This window comes from Rhinolophus hipposideros (genome assembly GCF_964194185.1).
Source record: "Rhinolophus hipposideros genome assembly, chromosome: 19".
NCBI classification, from domain to species: domain Eukaryota; kingdom Metazoa; phylum Chordata; class Mammalia; order Chiroptera; family Rhinolophidae; genus Rhinolophus; species Rhinolophus hipposideros.
This window is the reverse complement of record NC_138065.1, coordinates 36,513,813-36,530,778: the sequence shown is the minus strand read 5'-3', so window position 1 is coordinate 36,530,778 and position 16,966 is coordinate 36,513,813. Positions and strand designations below refer to the sequence as shown.

The following is a 16,966-nucleotide window of genomic DNA, read 5'->3' as shown; positions in this document are numbered from 1 at the left end:
ACAAAAGACTGTTCTACAGTTACTTGCAATTTGGGATTTAAAAAAAGATCTAATGACTGTAATACATGAATTAGAAAGAACTGAATGGAGAATAATTTAGGCAGAACTGGAAATGATATGCCATGGAGACCTAATTCATTACAATTAAACAGTGACTCCTTCAACTCTGCCTCATCACCTATAGACTAATATCCAAACACTAACAAATGGTTTAACGTGACTTGGTAACTAGTTCCCTCCATTTCTGCACTCCTCACAACACATTCTTGGACCAGCCTCTTAAACTGCTTTTGGATCTTTATTGCGCTGTGCTGTTTCCAACATGAACTTGTAATGCTTTCCCCCACAACACTCATTTGGAAAGCCTAGTATTTACTCAATGTACAAGTTAAGGATACATGCAGATTTTTCAAGGAGTATCTGAGGACAGAAGAGTTTCCAGAGAATCAATTTCCTGATACGCAAATTCCAGGTATATGCATTTCTAAAACTGATCACCTAAAAGGTAAGGCCCTCTTTTTCTCCTCTCCCTTCATCACTACCTTTCTTCTACTTTCAAAACAAAGGCATTTCCATGCCCCAATTTTGCACCTTGCATTGACCCAAGGTATAAAAACTTCTGGGACCCCCAATGAGAGACAATTGGATACGTCCTTTAGTAAAGGCATCGTGAACACCCAAATCCATCCCTTGAAAAAGATATACTTCTGTTAAAATTTTACTTTTTGCTTAATAATTACTTGTCAAAATTAGTAATCTATATTATTTTGACTAATTTCATGCTAATAATTGCAATAATTCAATCCAGAAGAACTTTTAAGATTTAGAGCCTTATAATCACAGATAATATCAATTTAAATGTATTTTTTTTTACACGGAGTATGACAGGGTGATCAATAGAATAACTTTCCAAGCTTAAAAACAAATTACATTAGGATACATTCTATTAGGAAATACAGCAACTATTTAGAATATCTAACAGTTAAAAGTTTGTTCATACTTTTAAAAAATGATTGGTGTGGTTATCAAATCACTATAGTATTTACATTCTATTACATGTATTTTAAAAGAGTAATGTAGTATTTTTATTTTAAAATGTCAGTATTCACATTATGGCCAGAAATGAAATCCTTTATATCGGTTTAAATTTATGATAAAAACTTTCAGATACCAATTAAAAAGTACACGTTAGAGTAATCAGATTTCGATTTTAGAGAGATCACTGGCAGTGATGTGGAGAATATAAACTGGCGACAGGGAAACTAAGAGGCCATTTGGGAGACTTGTTATAGTCCAGACTGGAGGGTATCAGGGCTCGACCGAAGGAAATGGAACGGTAAACATAGAACAGATCCCAGATATGGTCAAGAGGCAAAATCAGTGGGGATAGAAAGGGCAGATTCGAAAGATTTTAAGGCAACTTACTGGGTGTGTATCTTGAGGAAAATGAAGCAAATTTAATTGACTGTCAGGTTTCTGGCTGGGAAGACTAGTTGAATGAATCACTGCCTAAAGTAGGTAATATGGCAGGTTTGGGGATAAGTTGAATTTGGTTTTGGTATTTGAGTTTGAGATGCTTGTGGGACTGATCATTTGGGTGAAGACAATCATACAAGTCATGCAACATAGGAATGGATGTAAAGCCTAGGGAAAGGAAGGTTGCACGTAGTAGTGGAAGTAGCCCTGGTTAAGGCTAGGATGATTCATGGGAGTAGGTGGAAGGAGATTAGCGGCCTAGAATGGAACAACTACATGGAAGGGAGAAAGAGATGGTCTCATAAAGATCAGTGTACAATACACAAGAATAAATGAGGTTCAGAGCCTAACACTAAACAACGGATGAGAACTCGTGAATGAAAGGGAAGAAGTAGACGGATAGATTGGTGAGTTAGTAGAAAATGTGTTAAAAAAAATTAAGGCTCAATAGCTTGTCCCAGGTCACGCAGATAGTAAGGAGCGGAGCTGGAAGTTTTCCCCCCAAGACAGAGCTCTTACACACTGTGCTGTATTGCTCCTCACGACACAGAGGACAGAGAAGGTAATTCAAGCCAGGTCCCAGGGAGACAGAAAAAGGGGTGTTTAGAGTACAATTAAAAAGATTATTTAATACATGGTGATGGAAGGAGAACTGACTCTGGGTGGTGATCACACAATGGGATTTATAGACGATGTCATACAGAATTGTACACCTGAAATCTATGTAACTTTACTAACAACTGTCACCCCAATAAAATTAATTTAAAAAAAAAAAGATTATTTAAGAGGGAAGGAGGTCAGGAGGGTATAAAGTTTTAGATCCGGGGCAGGAAGTTGAGAGACTCCTGTCTCAATATCCTTTTCCCAGACCTACGCCTTAAGTATAAAACGTCTTTCCCAGGTTCTTTCCTTTTTGTTTTCCACATGGTTTCAAGGAGAAAGGAGACTTAGTCGTCTTTAAAAGAATGAAATGTCATTTCTATCCAAGATGAGTCCGCGTAGTAACGCCCCATCAGAAACCTACCAGGAAGTTGGCAGGGCGATGACACCCAAACCTCAGCCCCCAACTCGTACTGCCCACGTTTTAACCCAAGGAACCGCAAGAACTGCGGAGAACAAGGTGCATTTCTACTGCACTACCAGGAAAACATTCCCAAGCTCCACGGTTAAAGGAGAACACCAAAACAACACATGTTGACAGCATTTTTAGAAAGAACAATACGTACGACTTCTGGGATTGAAAAACATTGGGAGAAAGGTCCTTCAATCGATCTACCACTGGTCGTCTCTGGGGAGATGTGTATGGGTATTTTTCACTCCATGACTTCGAATGTTTAGGCTTATGTAGTAATCAGGGAGGGGGAAAAAAAAAATCGACCAAGCAATTGTGTAACTTATGCTACAACTGAGTTCCCGGACAGCGGGTCTGATACCCTCGCGCACTGAAAACAAACAGGGCTCAATAAAGTTCTACAACCAACGAATTAATCAAGGAATACGAGTTTCCTCGACCTCCCGCCGCTGTTGCGAGGCACAGACACACGCACGCACGCTCTTTCCACGGAAAGTGTAACACCGACAGAAGCCGTGAGGAAGGCCACTGAAGTGCACTTCCCTCCGTCCGTCGGCCTACGCTACATTTTAAAACTCCAAACGACGATCGCAAGCGTCCGGAGGGCGTGAAAGTGCAGCTTTCTGCAGCAGTCTGTGCTAACACGAATTCACTTGGGGGCTGGAGTCAGCACTGGAGTCGGCCTCGGTCCGAGGCGCTGTTTCGGGGGAGGCGAATCCCGCCAGCAACAAGCAGCAGTTAGGGCCGTTACTCACCATTTCTCGGGACGCCAAACTGGGGCTGGCGGAGCACCGAATTGAAGAGCATCTGGACCAGACGAATAGGCTCAACTACGGGAAAAGCCTTGAAATCGCCCCCAGGTTCAACAGAAGCCGCCACTCGCGTCTCTCAGAAGAGGACTAGTTATAGCCTCCAACTCCCGCCACTGTAAGCCCCGGCCACCAAACTCCCCGCCAAACTGACGTCACGCCCTCTGATTGGCTCCCGCAGCGGCGTCCGGACGCCGCCGAGTCACTTCCCCCTCCAAATCCCCGCCTTCTTTTCTCCTAGCCGCGGGAACCTAGAGTTCAAGAGCTCTCGGAGCGCCTGCGCGGGGGGCCGCTGAGGCGCTAGCGAACGGCGGTTTGACCAGGGCGCATGCGTAACACGGCTTGCCAGAGCGCGGAGGAAAAGTCCGCGAGAAGGTGGTGGGAGAAGATGGCGGTGCTGGGCCAGACTTTACGATCTTTTTGAATAAGCTAACCGAGTAACTGTTCGGGTCATGGCGTCAAACTCAACTAAGTCTTTCCTGGCAGATGCCGGCTATGGCGAACAGGAGCTGGACGCTAACTCTGCCCTTATGGAATTAGACAAAGGTATTCGAAAGAGCGGGCTGAGCGGGTGAGACGAGTGGTGGAAGCGGCGCCACCAGGTGGTGGTAGCATCGGGAGAGGCCGGGAAGGCGGATGCGCAAAGCTTCCCGGGGCGGGGGCGGGGGCGGGCGCGGGCGCCTGGGCTTCTGGTGAGTCCAGGGTTTTGATCGCTAGGGGAAATGGGCAGGAAAATTGCAGCATTGCTGGATTTGGCTTTGCACCAGCTGAAGAAGTAGCGAGCTCCACTGATAGGCCCGCGTTGACCACTGGGGGGCACAGTCCCCCGATTTTCCAAAAGCAGTTTTTAGGAATGCTAGATTGAAATTGTGAAATTATTCTTCAGAACGTTCAGTTGAAACCGACTTTGCACCGACTTTATAGCGATTTATTTGATTTCTGTAATTCCATTACGTGCGTCTTAACCAGGCAGGTTAAATAGCCAAGACCATCCGTAAACCTCTGCTAATTTTCCCGCAGATAAATTCCACCAGTTGTTTCCTTAAGGCGGGCGGGTAAGGGTGTGGAGGGGTGAGAGGCAGCTTGCTATAGCTGAAGGAACTTTGAAATTAGAATGAGTTGAATTTCAGAATCATGTACAAGTCTCGTGACCTCACCCAACCTCGGTATTTTTGTCTGCAAAGTGGGTACAATACCATTGAGCTGGCAAGACTGTTGTAAATAGTAAGTGATACAGTGATATGCAAAAGAAGCGTTTCTTAAATGCTAAAGAGATATGCCTTCTTAGATATGGATATGGCAGGCAAGGGCAGATATTTGTCAGTAAAGAACTCAACTATTAAAATGAATCCTTTGTTTCGGTGTACTTCAAGGATTTTTATTGAATGGAGAAAACATTTTGTTATCTGGGATACAGTTAAATCTTGATTAACCGTAGCCTTTGTATACTGTATTGAGAACTGGACTACAGGTTAGAAGAATCTGTCTAATTTAAGTCCACTTTGAGCCATTTCCCACCTTCTTGGCTTGGACACTCTTAACGTTTGGGGGAATTTTTGTTTTGTTTTGTTTCTTTTTTAACCTGGAAACATTTCTAGTGGGTTGGTCTAGATAAGATTTTCACAGACTTTTATAAAAGCCTTTTAAGATTGTTTGATCAACATAAAAATGTCACAGCACTTCAATGAGTTCTTCCTTTGGTTGAGTCACAAAATGTTTAGTACATCTCTATCAACCAAGATGATGTGAACTTTCTTTTACCAAAGCTATAGGGCTTTTATCCTCTGAAATATAAAATTATAACATGAAATGTGTTTTTTAAACACTACATAACCTTTTCCTCCCCATTCTGATCATTCCTTGCTTATTCCCCAGTGACAGTTTCATGTCCTGATAGCTAATGTTCCTACCAATTCTACAGACATTTTCTACCATTCTGGTCCAGGTGGGCTCATCCACTAAGGACAGTAGGACAATGGTTATGGAACAGAGATCAGGATGGGACTCCGAAGAAATGAATAATCTGTATTTGTTTAATTACTAAAAATTTGCAATTGTGGTAAAAAAAAAACAAACCCAAAATAGCACAAATTTTCCTTAAATAAATGGATGGCTATTGTTTAACTGTAAACAGGTGTCAGTCCTAGATACTAAGTAAGTGACTGTGTTCAGTCCTCCCAGCAGTGCCCTGGGTATTTTCACAAGATGAGTCTCAGGCTCAGAAAGATAATTTGAACAAGACAAGAACAAAACTTGTTCTTTTTCACTCACCATGCTGTACCTTTTAAAGTTGTTAAGAAATTAGATAACAGAAATAGCCAGTTCATTAGAAGATAGTTTAGTGTTTCAAATATTGAGCCATCTCATCCTTTACCTGTTTCAGTATTTCTATTTTGTGAGCCAAATGTCATAGTGTCAGAAGGCTACAAGTTCCCCTACTAAAGAGAGAGACCTCTGCAGCCAAGTTTATACCACGTGACCAATTCCGTGCCTTAACTGATTGATTTAGAAGTGGACATATGATCCACAGTGAGCCAATCAAATTCTTTCTCAGACCAAATTTAGTCTGACAGTGTTGAGAAGTGGACCTGTAAGATCATGTAGGATTGAGGCTTAGATCAGACTCTTACCAACTCAGTGCCACAGAAAAACCAGCATTAGGAAGGACCTGGTTAGTGATCTCTTGATAGGCCATGAACTGACCCAAAATCCCAAGGCCCTTCTCCAGTTCTTACTGAAATCCATGGATTCGTTTTCATGTATGGCTAAAAGCTACTGTCTTATAACTTACAAAGTGAATTATTAAATATTCCTGAAAGTTGGTATTCATAAAAAAATTAATTTGCTTATGATTACAAATCAGTATGCTATGTACGTGCTGCACACTGTGGCATACATGCCATCATATATGGTATTTACAGACAATTTCTGAAATTTGGGGTAAGGATGCTTTATTATTAATGCATCATCAGTTGAGTTGACTGTCATTTCAGTTGTTTTTATTCCTGCTTTTTAATGTAATTTATTGAGGCTTTGCCATTAACAATTTATTAAGCTATAAGTTGTTAGGTTACTTTATAATGTGTGGTGCATGCTTGTGTTTGTATCCGCCCCCTCCTCCCCGCTTTTAGTGAATAGACTTTAAGATGTATAGGTGTTACGATTTCACTTTGAATAACTTTCACCACTTAGGTAAAGCAATGTATGTGACAGAGTCCTCTAAAATGTGCTTGTTTGGTGGTGTGAATTACCAGTGTTTGTAAGTGGATACTGGTCACGTGGATGGTAGCATTTTAGCATCTTGTGAGCACTCTTCCTATGCTTGAGGAATGTTCCACGTCATGAGCCCTGTCTCACCAAAATGGAAGCAAAAACTCACTCGTTTCCCTTGCTAAAGCGCTGGATGTGAACTTACGCCCTGCCAATCAGACAGGCCTCCTCCAGGCTCTGTGATTTAAGTTCAGAGATGCAAGAAGGCCGGTTTGATGAGTACACTCGCAGTTCCCTGGGCTGGCAGCAGTGGTGGCTATAGTGTCCCTAGTGTGCGGTATCGGCAGCACTGGCTACATTCTTAGATGACAGCAGAGCTCCTTGTAGCATCTGGTGTTTCCTAGCAACAACAGTTTCCCCCCATCTAGTCAGTTTGGCAGTGTGGTATTTGGTGTTATTAGAAGTTTACTCTTGAAACTGTTTACTAGTCTTTTAATAAATTCATTTTCTGCCAAATCAGCCAGAGTTAGGTTCTGTTGCTTGCAGCTAAGAACACTGATTGATATGTACCCGGAAATGTGTGCTACTTTGGAAACTTGATTAAGGTACATCACAAACCCCAAGTTTACCATAATTTATGTTATTCTTCAGTTTCCTGGAATTTGTCGTCCCTCAGAATTACACCACTCTGAAATCACGAATTCAGATATCCCATTCCTTAATCTTAACCTCTGTCCTAGTTGCTTGCTAGGTGAGCATTTTAGCATTATGGTAAGGGCCATAACGTAATGGTAGGGGCCATAGTTTCCAGAGCCAGATTCCCAGGATTTGAACCCCATCTCTGCCATGTTAGCTGTTGTTTCTTAGGCAAGTTGCTTAACTGCTCTTTGCCTGTGTCTTCATTTTTAAAATAGGGATAATACTTCCTAACTTTTGTGATTATAAAGTGAGGCTTTAATACATGTAAAGTGTTTTAATACATGTAGAGTGTCGGGCACATTATAAGGACTTAATATGCATTGTCATCATCATTTTGATTAATGCTATTTTGACCATTCTTTATTTTCATTCACACCCCAGTATATTTATCTCTCTACTTTCCCCTACTTAGCAGTTCCTTCCTGTCTTTACTTCTGTATCCAGTTTACATTTCATGGTTCCTCAATTTATTAACTTCATTTACTTTCTTACCAGTACTTGAAATGCTCATCCAAGGTTCTATTCTAGTCATGTGTGTCCAAAGGCAGCCAGAAATTGCTGGAGAAAATCATAAACAGGGTATGTGGCTGTTATCAGAAATTATATCAAACTCAAACTAGCCTTTAACACAGACCTACAATACTAGAGCGTTTCTTTGGTCAAGACTCTCCTACCTTCAGTGACATTTCAGATCTTTAAAGTTTTCGAAAAAGCTAGAAATCCTGAGTTTTATATGCAACCTCATTTTTAAAACTTGGCAATAGATTCAAAGTCTTTAAAGACGTGTCTATCAGCTAACGTCATTCTGAGGACCAGATTCAGCAGCCTACTAGTTTTCTTACTCCAGTGTAATCAGTACAGGCAGGCCAGTCAAATAAGATCCCAATGACAGAGCATAGTCATTGAGTACTTGTGCCTGCTTTCTCAGTGCAGCTGAACAGAAAGCCTGGCCCCGCCCCAGGGCTTTGGTAAGTGTGGAGTGGGACCCTAAGATGTGTATTTATGAAAAGTTTCACAGATGTTTGTGATGCAGAACCAGGGCTGAAAACCTGTACCCTCGAAAAATGTTCTGCACATTTTAAGTGCTAAATAAGTTTAGAATAATGAGTTTTATTGCTGTGGAGTGAATTTTGAATGAATAAGCAATTTACAGACAACCTGTGTCTACCCACATGTTTTACCTGAGTTAAGCACTATTTACCTTCAGGCACCATTTGGTGAGAGAAGAAAAGTAAAATGTAGAAACAGCGATCACATCCCTCTGCCTTCATCTCTGGTCTTAGAGTTGCAGTCTTATCATCGTTGATCTTAGGATCAGGGCATTCTTCCCCAGGTTGGTTATAACTAGCAATAGAAACAAAGGAAAGAACCCCTCTTAGACCAAGATCTGATTGTGCCTAGTGCCTTTTTTCAGAAGCTTGGCTTATCCTGGAGTCAAAATTGGCCTAGAGCAAGCAAAGTGGGTACCATCCTACTCTACATCAGAAAAGCAGCAAAAAATTTATTACTTAGTTTATTTACCCTGTTGGCCTTGTTAGAGGCATGTGGGTCTACTTTATCTTAAAGAATAAGATTTGGCAACACTAGGGAGATCAAAACATTTCTCTGGCCATATTCAAAATTCTGTTTGGTACATTTTAAATCAGCATTATTTAAACAAATCAATGGGGTCTGTGCTTCTGTTTTTCAAGGAAGGTAAAACATCTTGCTCTGTGGGTGACGCCCTCTGCATGGACTGCTTCCTCCTTTGCCTTTTTCATCCCAACCAAGGTTAATTCATTACAAACAGAACTTTACTGTTGTAGCCACAAATGTGTAAGCTGTTCTCCCTTTTTGATGTTTTTCACAGGTCTAAGATCTGGCAAACTTGGTGAACAATGTGAAGCAGTTGTTCGCTTTCCCCGGCTCTTTCAGAAGTATCCATTCCCTATTCTCATCAATTCTGCATTCCTAAAGTTAGCTGATGTTTTCAGAGTTGGGTAAGTCTTTCTAAAGCCTTAGTATCCTGAAGCACTTTGTTCGTATCTTTGTTTTATATTGTGGGCTTTATTCTTTTTGCCTTTTAGGACTTCCACTTGGTTGGTTACCATTTTGGTGGACACGCATGGTAGTGTGGGTACTTTTTGGTGGGAGGTTTAATGACAGTTTAAGCAAAAATAAAGTATATAAATTAGAGAGTACTTATTTGGATAACAGGATAAATCAAATTAAGACAACCTTAATATATTCCTGTATATTTTGCAAATATCTGTGGTTTTGTACTGATTGTTTTGAGAAGTTTCTGATTTAATAGCTTGTTTTATAACTTGAGATTACATGTTACTACGAAGTGCCTGAAACATGCAAGCACTGAATAAAAATATCCATTTCTTTTTTCTTCTTCCCTCTAGTCCCTCTCCCCTTTCTTTCTGTCATCCTCTATGCACTCATGTGCTTATCCACACACCATATCACTCTTGAAGGAAAAAAGATGTTGTAAAGTCAGCTTGAGAGAGGAGGAAGAGCATGTGACCTCCTGGCCTCGAGCGTGAGCCGATGAGGTTTAGTTCCGTCCCAGGCCTTCTCCTTGTGTCCCTGCCATTTTGGTGTCTTGCAGCAGGATTGCAGCAGCATTGCAGGATTGCTAACTGCTTGTGCTTAGTACCCACATAAAAAGTACTACAGCCTTTAACTCTTAGTGACAAGACAGATAATAATAAATGCTGAAAAGCATTTGCCTGTTGCTACAGTTTAATATTGTAAGTGTCCTATTACTTTGCTAAAGTGGTCTAATTTATTTTGTCTCTGGTTTTTGGTAGAAACAATTTCCTGAGGCTCTGTGTTCTTAAAGTTACTCAGCAAAGTGAGAAGCATCTGGAGAAGATTCTAAATGTGGATGAATTTGTGAAGAGAATTTTCTCTGTGATTCATAGTAATGATCCCGTAGCAAGAGCCATCACACTCAGGTAATACTGCATTGCTTTGCTGATTCACCACAATATTGTTTGAGTTGTATTTATGTAACCAAAAAGGCAATATGTTTACTTTTTTCATTTTGAGTATTTTTGTTCTTCCAAATAAGAAGACTGAGTGCAAAAATATGGTAGCCATCCCAACCTGTAAATACTTGTCAGTTATCTATGATGTTGTTTTGGTTATAAATTGTTGCCTGACTTGCATTTGAAACATTCTGTAGGTAGGTGTTCTGACCAAATACCACACTCTGAATGTAGCTTAGCTCATTTTGAACTTTCTGACCTTGTTCTTACTGTTTCATGTTAGTTTTCTGTATTTGTCTTTAGTATGTACTTATTTTTTAATGCCATAATTTGTATTTGAACTCCTTGAAGAATGCCAAATATAACTACAGTAGTTTCTTTTGCCTTTTCTTTTACTTTTTGGCATTTAAAATTTTTGTTAGAATTTCAGTTTGTAAGCCTGATATTCAGCTTGAACCATGTTCTCCTTTACTTCTGCTGTCTATGGAATCACTTGTATAATTTTGGGATTTTCAAAATGCACTTTTCTAAATTATAGGGCTTATTTCTGACTTGCCCTTCCCAGACAATGCTGTTTTTAACCACAAAGTCTAGTAATATGTCACTTCTTCCCTAAGTTTCCATATTTTTCACATCAGGAACTGGTTCTTTCTTCTTGTTCAGAATTAAGTGCTTTTGTGATTCATAGTTTAAAGATGTTTTATTTTTTTACCCGTTACTTTAGACTTATAAATTAAAACAACAAATGGAAGAAGCTGGGAGATACTCATTGCATTTGGAAATGTAGTGCTATGAGTTACTTATAATATTACCAGAATCTTTTTAGAAAGTAGTGACGAATGGGATTATGCTGTTTTGCCATTTTATGTTCCATAGTAACAAACTGTTAATCAAGGTATGTCCATATTGCCTAGTCTAATCTTGTATAAAATACAGTGGTACCTCAATTTTCTAATGTAATCCACTTCAGAAGACCGTTCGAGTTCTGAAACATTCAAAACCCGAGCTACCACTGTATTAGAGTAATATATGATATTTATTTTGAAAACTAACTTAAGTAATTTCAAATTGAAATTCAATTACGTATTTAGTCCATTTTAATACCTTGTTTATCAGAACTCTACTACTTGTATCCAATCGATTATATCTCTATAGGATAATTAGGAGATACTATGTCAAGTTGGAAGGTAACTTTGGACATTGACATAGAGAAAAGTCATTATAGGAACTCTGTTTTGTTTATTGAAATGTTTTACAGCCTTGTAAAATCCATGCCTTTCTGCTGAAAAGATTTTTCAAGCTTTACTTTCTGTAGTTTATATTACAAATAGTAGATGATGTTCCTTTTCCAAATTTATAATTTTATAAAACGGATTGTGTTTTTTCAAATTCTGCCTTCCTCAGCCTCACAGATTCTGATATGAGTTCCAGGGAGCATCCTCTGCATCTGTTCTTTTGACGTTGAGGATGGGTTTGAGAATCATGCTGCCAATATTTATTGATATGGGAAAAAAGAACTGGGAAGTCTTCCCTTTTTTGTGGATCTACTTAATACCAAAAATGGTAGACTCTTAATGCTTTGCTAATATGGATATTTTTATGCAACATTGGAAAATTAATTTTGATGTTTTAATAAATCAAAAGTTTCTTTTCGGGGTGGTTGGTTAGCTCAGTTGGCTAAAGTGCAGTGCTCTAAACAAGATTGCTGGTTCGATCCCCGCATGGGCCACTGTGAGCTGCACCCTCCACAACTAGATTGAAACAACCACTTGACTTGGAGCTTATGGGACCTGGAAAAACACACTTTAAAAAAAAAAAAGTTTCTTTTCTGGGTTCTGTTTCGTACCTGAAATGTACTTCAAGATTATTTTGTAAAATTTTGCTTGTTTTAGATAATCCATGTGAATTTTTCTGACATATTGAAGTATGAAAAAGTGGTTAGAATTTCATCATTGCTCGTTTTATAAAGTTGATGCTTTTATTAACGAGATTCTAGAATTACCTATAAACTTATGTTTGGTAATCCAGTCTTGTCTTGCTTCTTCTCCTGACCTTGAGTTTATTGTATTTTCATTCTTCTTGGGTTTCTCTATTTCTGTAGGATGTTAGGAAGTTTGGCATCTATAATTCCTGAGAGGAAGAATGCTCATCATAGTATTCGTCAAAGTTTGGATTCACATGATAATGTAGAAGTTGAAGCTGCTGTTTTTGCTGCTGCAAATTTCTCTGCACAGTCAAAGTAAGCAGAACCCTTTCAGTCACTTGACTTCCTAAGAAGAGGTTTTGAAGGAATAACTTAGCACTACATAAACACTGAGGGATACAGAAACATGTAAATAGCAAGGTGTCTTTTCCAAAGTGGTTTACATCTTATTGGGGAAGCAAAACTTAAATACATAGAACAGCATAGTTAGTTAATTAATTAATTAATTGGCATTAATTATAAATGAAGTAAAAGTTTCCAGAAGGACAGGATCAGCATAGATTAGGGAAGTTGGGGAAAGCTTCATTGGGGTGCAGAAGCCTTGTTTGCTGAGGAGCTTCCCCAAGCATACACAGCCCTAGTACTAAATTGCTGCTTGCTTATTGTCTTCTCAGAGTAAGCTGTTTGGCGTTAGAGCTGTGCACAGTTTGACAAAGACAGTAACTTGAGTTGAACGAATTTTAACCTATTTGAGCGGTCATGTTCTACACTGTCATTTTACAGAACATTTAGGGGTCTTTTTTAGATGAAGTGTTGACCATGATTTTATTACTACTGTATTTGACTTGCTTGTTTACCCTCTGTAAAACAAATGTATTATCCCCTTCAGTGATTGATATCAAAAGTAGCATTGTTTTCTGGAGGGCATTATGGTGATATGTATTTTGTCTTAAACATCCCTTTGACCTAGAAAATCCATTGAGAACTAATCCTAAGGAATGAGAATGTGTACTGATATTTATTTGCAAGGATACTAGGTATCGCGTTACAATAAAAGAAATTAGTAGCAACCTAAATTCCAACCAGTGTTCTTAGATAAATGTGATCATAGAGTAGAATAGTATATCAGCTTTTAAGAAATACATTTTAGAAACATATTGGAACTAGGTTACATATAACTTATCTGATATTACAGATTTATTAAAAATACAAAAGTATATATGGAATAGAAAAAAGACTAGAAGGATATATATCAAAACATTATCTCTGGGTGGTAAGACCATATCTAATTTTTATTTTTATTTTTTATGAATTTCTTTATATCCTGCCATGAGCAAGTTTGGTTTTATAATCAGGTGAATAATAAATGTTATTATTTATGGGCTAAATTTGGATAAGACTTGAAATAACCAAATGTCTTCAGCTTTTAATTCTGTGCATATTCTTTTCAGCTGCTCTTACCAAACTTTCAGAATTCTAGGATTACTCATTGGAAAAGAAGAGTAGAGAATAGAAAGCATATAATTTTTAATTTACTGCTGAAAATGGGTAGATGTGGCAGTAATTGAATAGGAGAAATATCTGAGTAAATACAGTTCCTGTTTGTGCTTTTGAAAATTGGCAATATTTTTATTATTGAGAGTTGATAATTGAGAGAACTTTTTAAAAATTACTTTTTTGGATAGGAGTTACATGTAGTGAATAGTTACCCTCTGATTACCAATGCCAAGTTGTCATACTTTATAATTTGTCGGATTAAATATGTACTTCCAGTTGAAACTGGAGGCCAAAAAACGAGCCCAGGGCTCATGCTGCCTGCGCCACTCAGCCAGTAGACACCAGAGTTGGGTCATAGAATAAGCGTTTATTATCAGGGCACCGGTGGTCTGAGAAGGAACAACTCCAAAAACTGCCTTCACTTTCTCAGACCAATCTGGGATATTTAAGGGAAAATCTGGGCATTCTTCCAGAGGCTACCAGAAGTTTGCATGGAACCTCCCCTCTGGCGATGTGGCTTTCCAACTGGTCACCAACTCAGGAGCAGTGATGACTGGAAAGAATGCTAGGCCATAAAGATTGTAATCGGCAAGGAGGGGCAGAGGGAGGAGACAGCATTGTGACTAGTAAGCAAGCATAAGTTTCGGATAATTATCTAAAGCAGGGAACTGGGACAAGGGATATTCCAAGCTCAATCCGCAGGGAGGGTTTTAATCAATTGTTAAGCTCTAGGACAGAGAGGTGAGGCCTCTTTTGCGGGGGTCCCAATCGGGCCCTGCTTCACAGTGACTCCAAAAATAATTTAGTTTCTAAATGAAAAATTTGTAATTTAGTGATTAGATTTTATTTATGAGAATCATTTTGGTTCAAATTTTTTCTTCGGTTATTATCAGAAGCTAATTTTGTCAGCCATTGAATTTCCGATCTGTCTTGGAAAATGATTAAGACTAAGTAACATAGAAACAGCAAGATTCTTTGTTTTTAGAATTGGTCAATAAACGTTTAAATTAACAGTTTATATAGAAACACTTTTTAACATCCCAGGTTTCAGTATGATATACTTGTTGTTTGTGATACTAAAAAATACCAAATCAGTGCAGTAGGAAACATGAAGGACCTATCTAAATGTATCAGAGTGCGAAATTAATGAAATAATGTGTTTTGGGGATTAGAGTTTACCTCTTCTGCCAGAGAAAGATGACCTAAGATTAGATATCTCAAGCAGTACTGATGCATTTTTGTCTTAGCATCTATTTATTAATTTTGGATCTTAAATTAGAGTAACTAGCCAAAAGATGTTAAGAATTTAATTCTATTCTCCCCTTGTCTACTATTGTAACCACATGTAATTTGTTTTTGAAAAGATTAAGATTTTATATTTTTAAAGAGCTAATCCTAGGTCACAAAGCGGGACCAGGCAAGTGCTGTCAGTGAGAGAAGTGTCCTCTAGTGGTGACTGTGGTGAACTGGGTTGAGAAAATGAGTCTCTTAGTTTCTTTTTTAAGCCAACAATTCACTCATATTAAGTATATGAGTGAATTATATGCTCATATTAAGTATACAAAAAAATACTGTGCAAATAAACTTTATTTTAGAATAAATATTGTTAAATTCTAAAACAAAAGCAATTTTAAGTAAAATTTTACACAAATCCTTCAATATTTTATTGCAAAGCACAATAGTAAAGTGTGCTTGTTTCTGCATAAGTACAAGGGAAACGTCAGGATTTCAGAATAATGCTTATTGGATGATAATGAGATATCAGAGATTATAACAGATGTAGTTAAAAAGAGTAGGAGCACAGTAGAAGAACTGAGAACAAACTCAGTTAATCTCAAAGCATATTTACAAACTAAACCTACTACCTTAGAAAATTCTAGAACTAAACACAAGAGTACACAATCATACATTCCATTAGCTGTGAAGAGATGATGTCATCATGTATCATTAGCCTCTGGAAAGCACTGTTCACTTGTGAGAGAATGAAATTGAAAATGGCAAGTAATATTTTAATGGCAGGAAATATTTTATTTAGACATCCATTAAACTGCAGAGGGAAGTACTTCATGTTTTATGTATCATTTATCATGGCTAAACGACCCAAGTTTAATCATACTGTCTGTCATATTTCCTTAACATGTTATATTTTATCCCAAATATTCATGTTATTAATACTTCTGCAACATTCAGTGGTATTTCTTTTGCAGTAGAATCAAAAGTAGCACCTTGGAAAATACTTTACATATATAAATGTTAAAAAAAAAACATGGCTAAATTTAAATAGTTTGGCTTTTATGGTACGATTCTATCGCTCTTTCCTACTATATTTCTATTAATTTTTACTCTGTTCTTCTAAAATTCAGAATATTGGACATTTATTGCTTATGTATTCAGCTTGTGTGCTAAAAGCTTTTCTTAATTGAAAGTATATCCTGAAAACATAGACTGGGACAGTGACCTCGAATCTTTCAGACAGTGTCACTCAGTGATGCGAATTGCAACAGAGCATCTTTCATAAATCGGAGCACTTTTCCTTGAATATCAGGTGATATTCAAGGAATATGTGCTTCTCGGTTATATGAGTAGTTTTGGTTTCAGTTGTATTTGCCGGTTGGAGTTTTGGTTTGAGTTGCATTTCTTACCCCACCGCCAGCACCTGACCTTTGAAATACTAGTTACAATTTGGAGTATATATTGGAGTTTCTTCTGTACTGATTGTGTTGTATTTAAGTCCTTAGAAAACTTAAGCAGACTTAATGTTTTGGTTTTAAAGTTTTACTTGTTTTCTGTTTCCAAAGGGATTTTGCTGTAGGAATATGTAACAAAATCAGTGAAATGATTCAAGGTATGTATGCTTTTAGTATTATGAAGTGACTTAACGGGAGTTACGTTAATAATAGCTGCTAACATTCATTAAGTACTTAACTATGTGCCACGCTCTATTTATTCATTCAAATTGTATTTATTAAGCATCTTCTAAATGCCAGAACTGTTCTAGGTGCTTAGGATACAGTAGTTGAACAAAACAAAGTCCTTGCCCTCATGTAACCTACATTCTAGTGGTGGAAGGAGGAGAGGTAGCTGTAGACAAAAATGTGACATATCAGGTGCTGTGGAGAAAAAGTGAGTGAGAAGGATAGCGAGTCCCTAGAGTAGATGGCAGGGTGTTATGTATGCTGATCAAGGAAGGCATTAGTGAAGTGATATTTGAATGAGAAATGCAGATATTTAGCGGAAGAACATTCTGATGGGGGAGAGCGGTGCCGTTAGGATCTCTGGGACACTCTCGTCACTCTGCTAA

At 38.3% G+C, this 16,966-nt stretch overlaps 2 protein-coding genes across 3 annotated transcripts in view; one reads left to right on the top strand and one right to left on the bottom strand.

Annotated features, from left to right (window-relative positions):
- Positions 1-3,491, bottom strand: part of DTL (denticleless E3 ubiquitin protein ligase homolog) — a 53,887-nt gene extending 50,396 nt beyond the window's left edge. The window contains exon 1 of the mRNA XM_081025995.1: positions 3,304-3,491. Coding sequence (XP_080882121.1) covers positions 3,304-3,355 — 52 coding nt within the window. The 5' untranslated portion in view covers positions 3,356-3,491. The remainder of the gene's footprint in view (positions 1-3,303) is intronic.
- A 198-nt stretch (positions 3,492-3,689) lies between these two features.
- INTS7 (integrator complex subunit 7) overlaps positions 3,690-16,966 on the top strand; it is a 54,737-nt gene continuing 41,460 nt past the window's right edge. Inside the window, exons 1-5 of one of the 2 annotated variants that reach the window (XM_081024815.1) lie at positions 3,690-3,903; positions 9,116-9,245; positions 10,065-10,211; positions 12,346-12,483; positions 16,464-16,510. In XM_081024815.1, coding sequence (XP_080880941.1) covers positions 3,810-3,903; positions 9,116-9,245; positions 10,065-10,211; positions 12,346-12,483; positions 16,464-16,510 — 556 coding nt within the window. In that variant the 5' untranslated portion in view covers positions 3,690-3,809. The remainder of the gene's footprint in view (positions 3,904-9,115; positions 9,246-10,064; positions 10,212-12,345; positions 12,484-16,463; positions 16,511-16,966) is intronic. The other variant, XM_081024816.1, reaches the window with a different exon arrangement.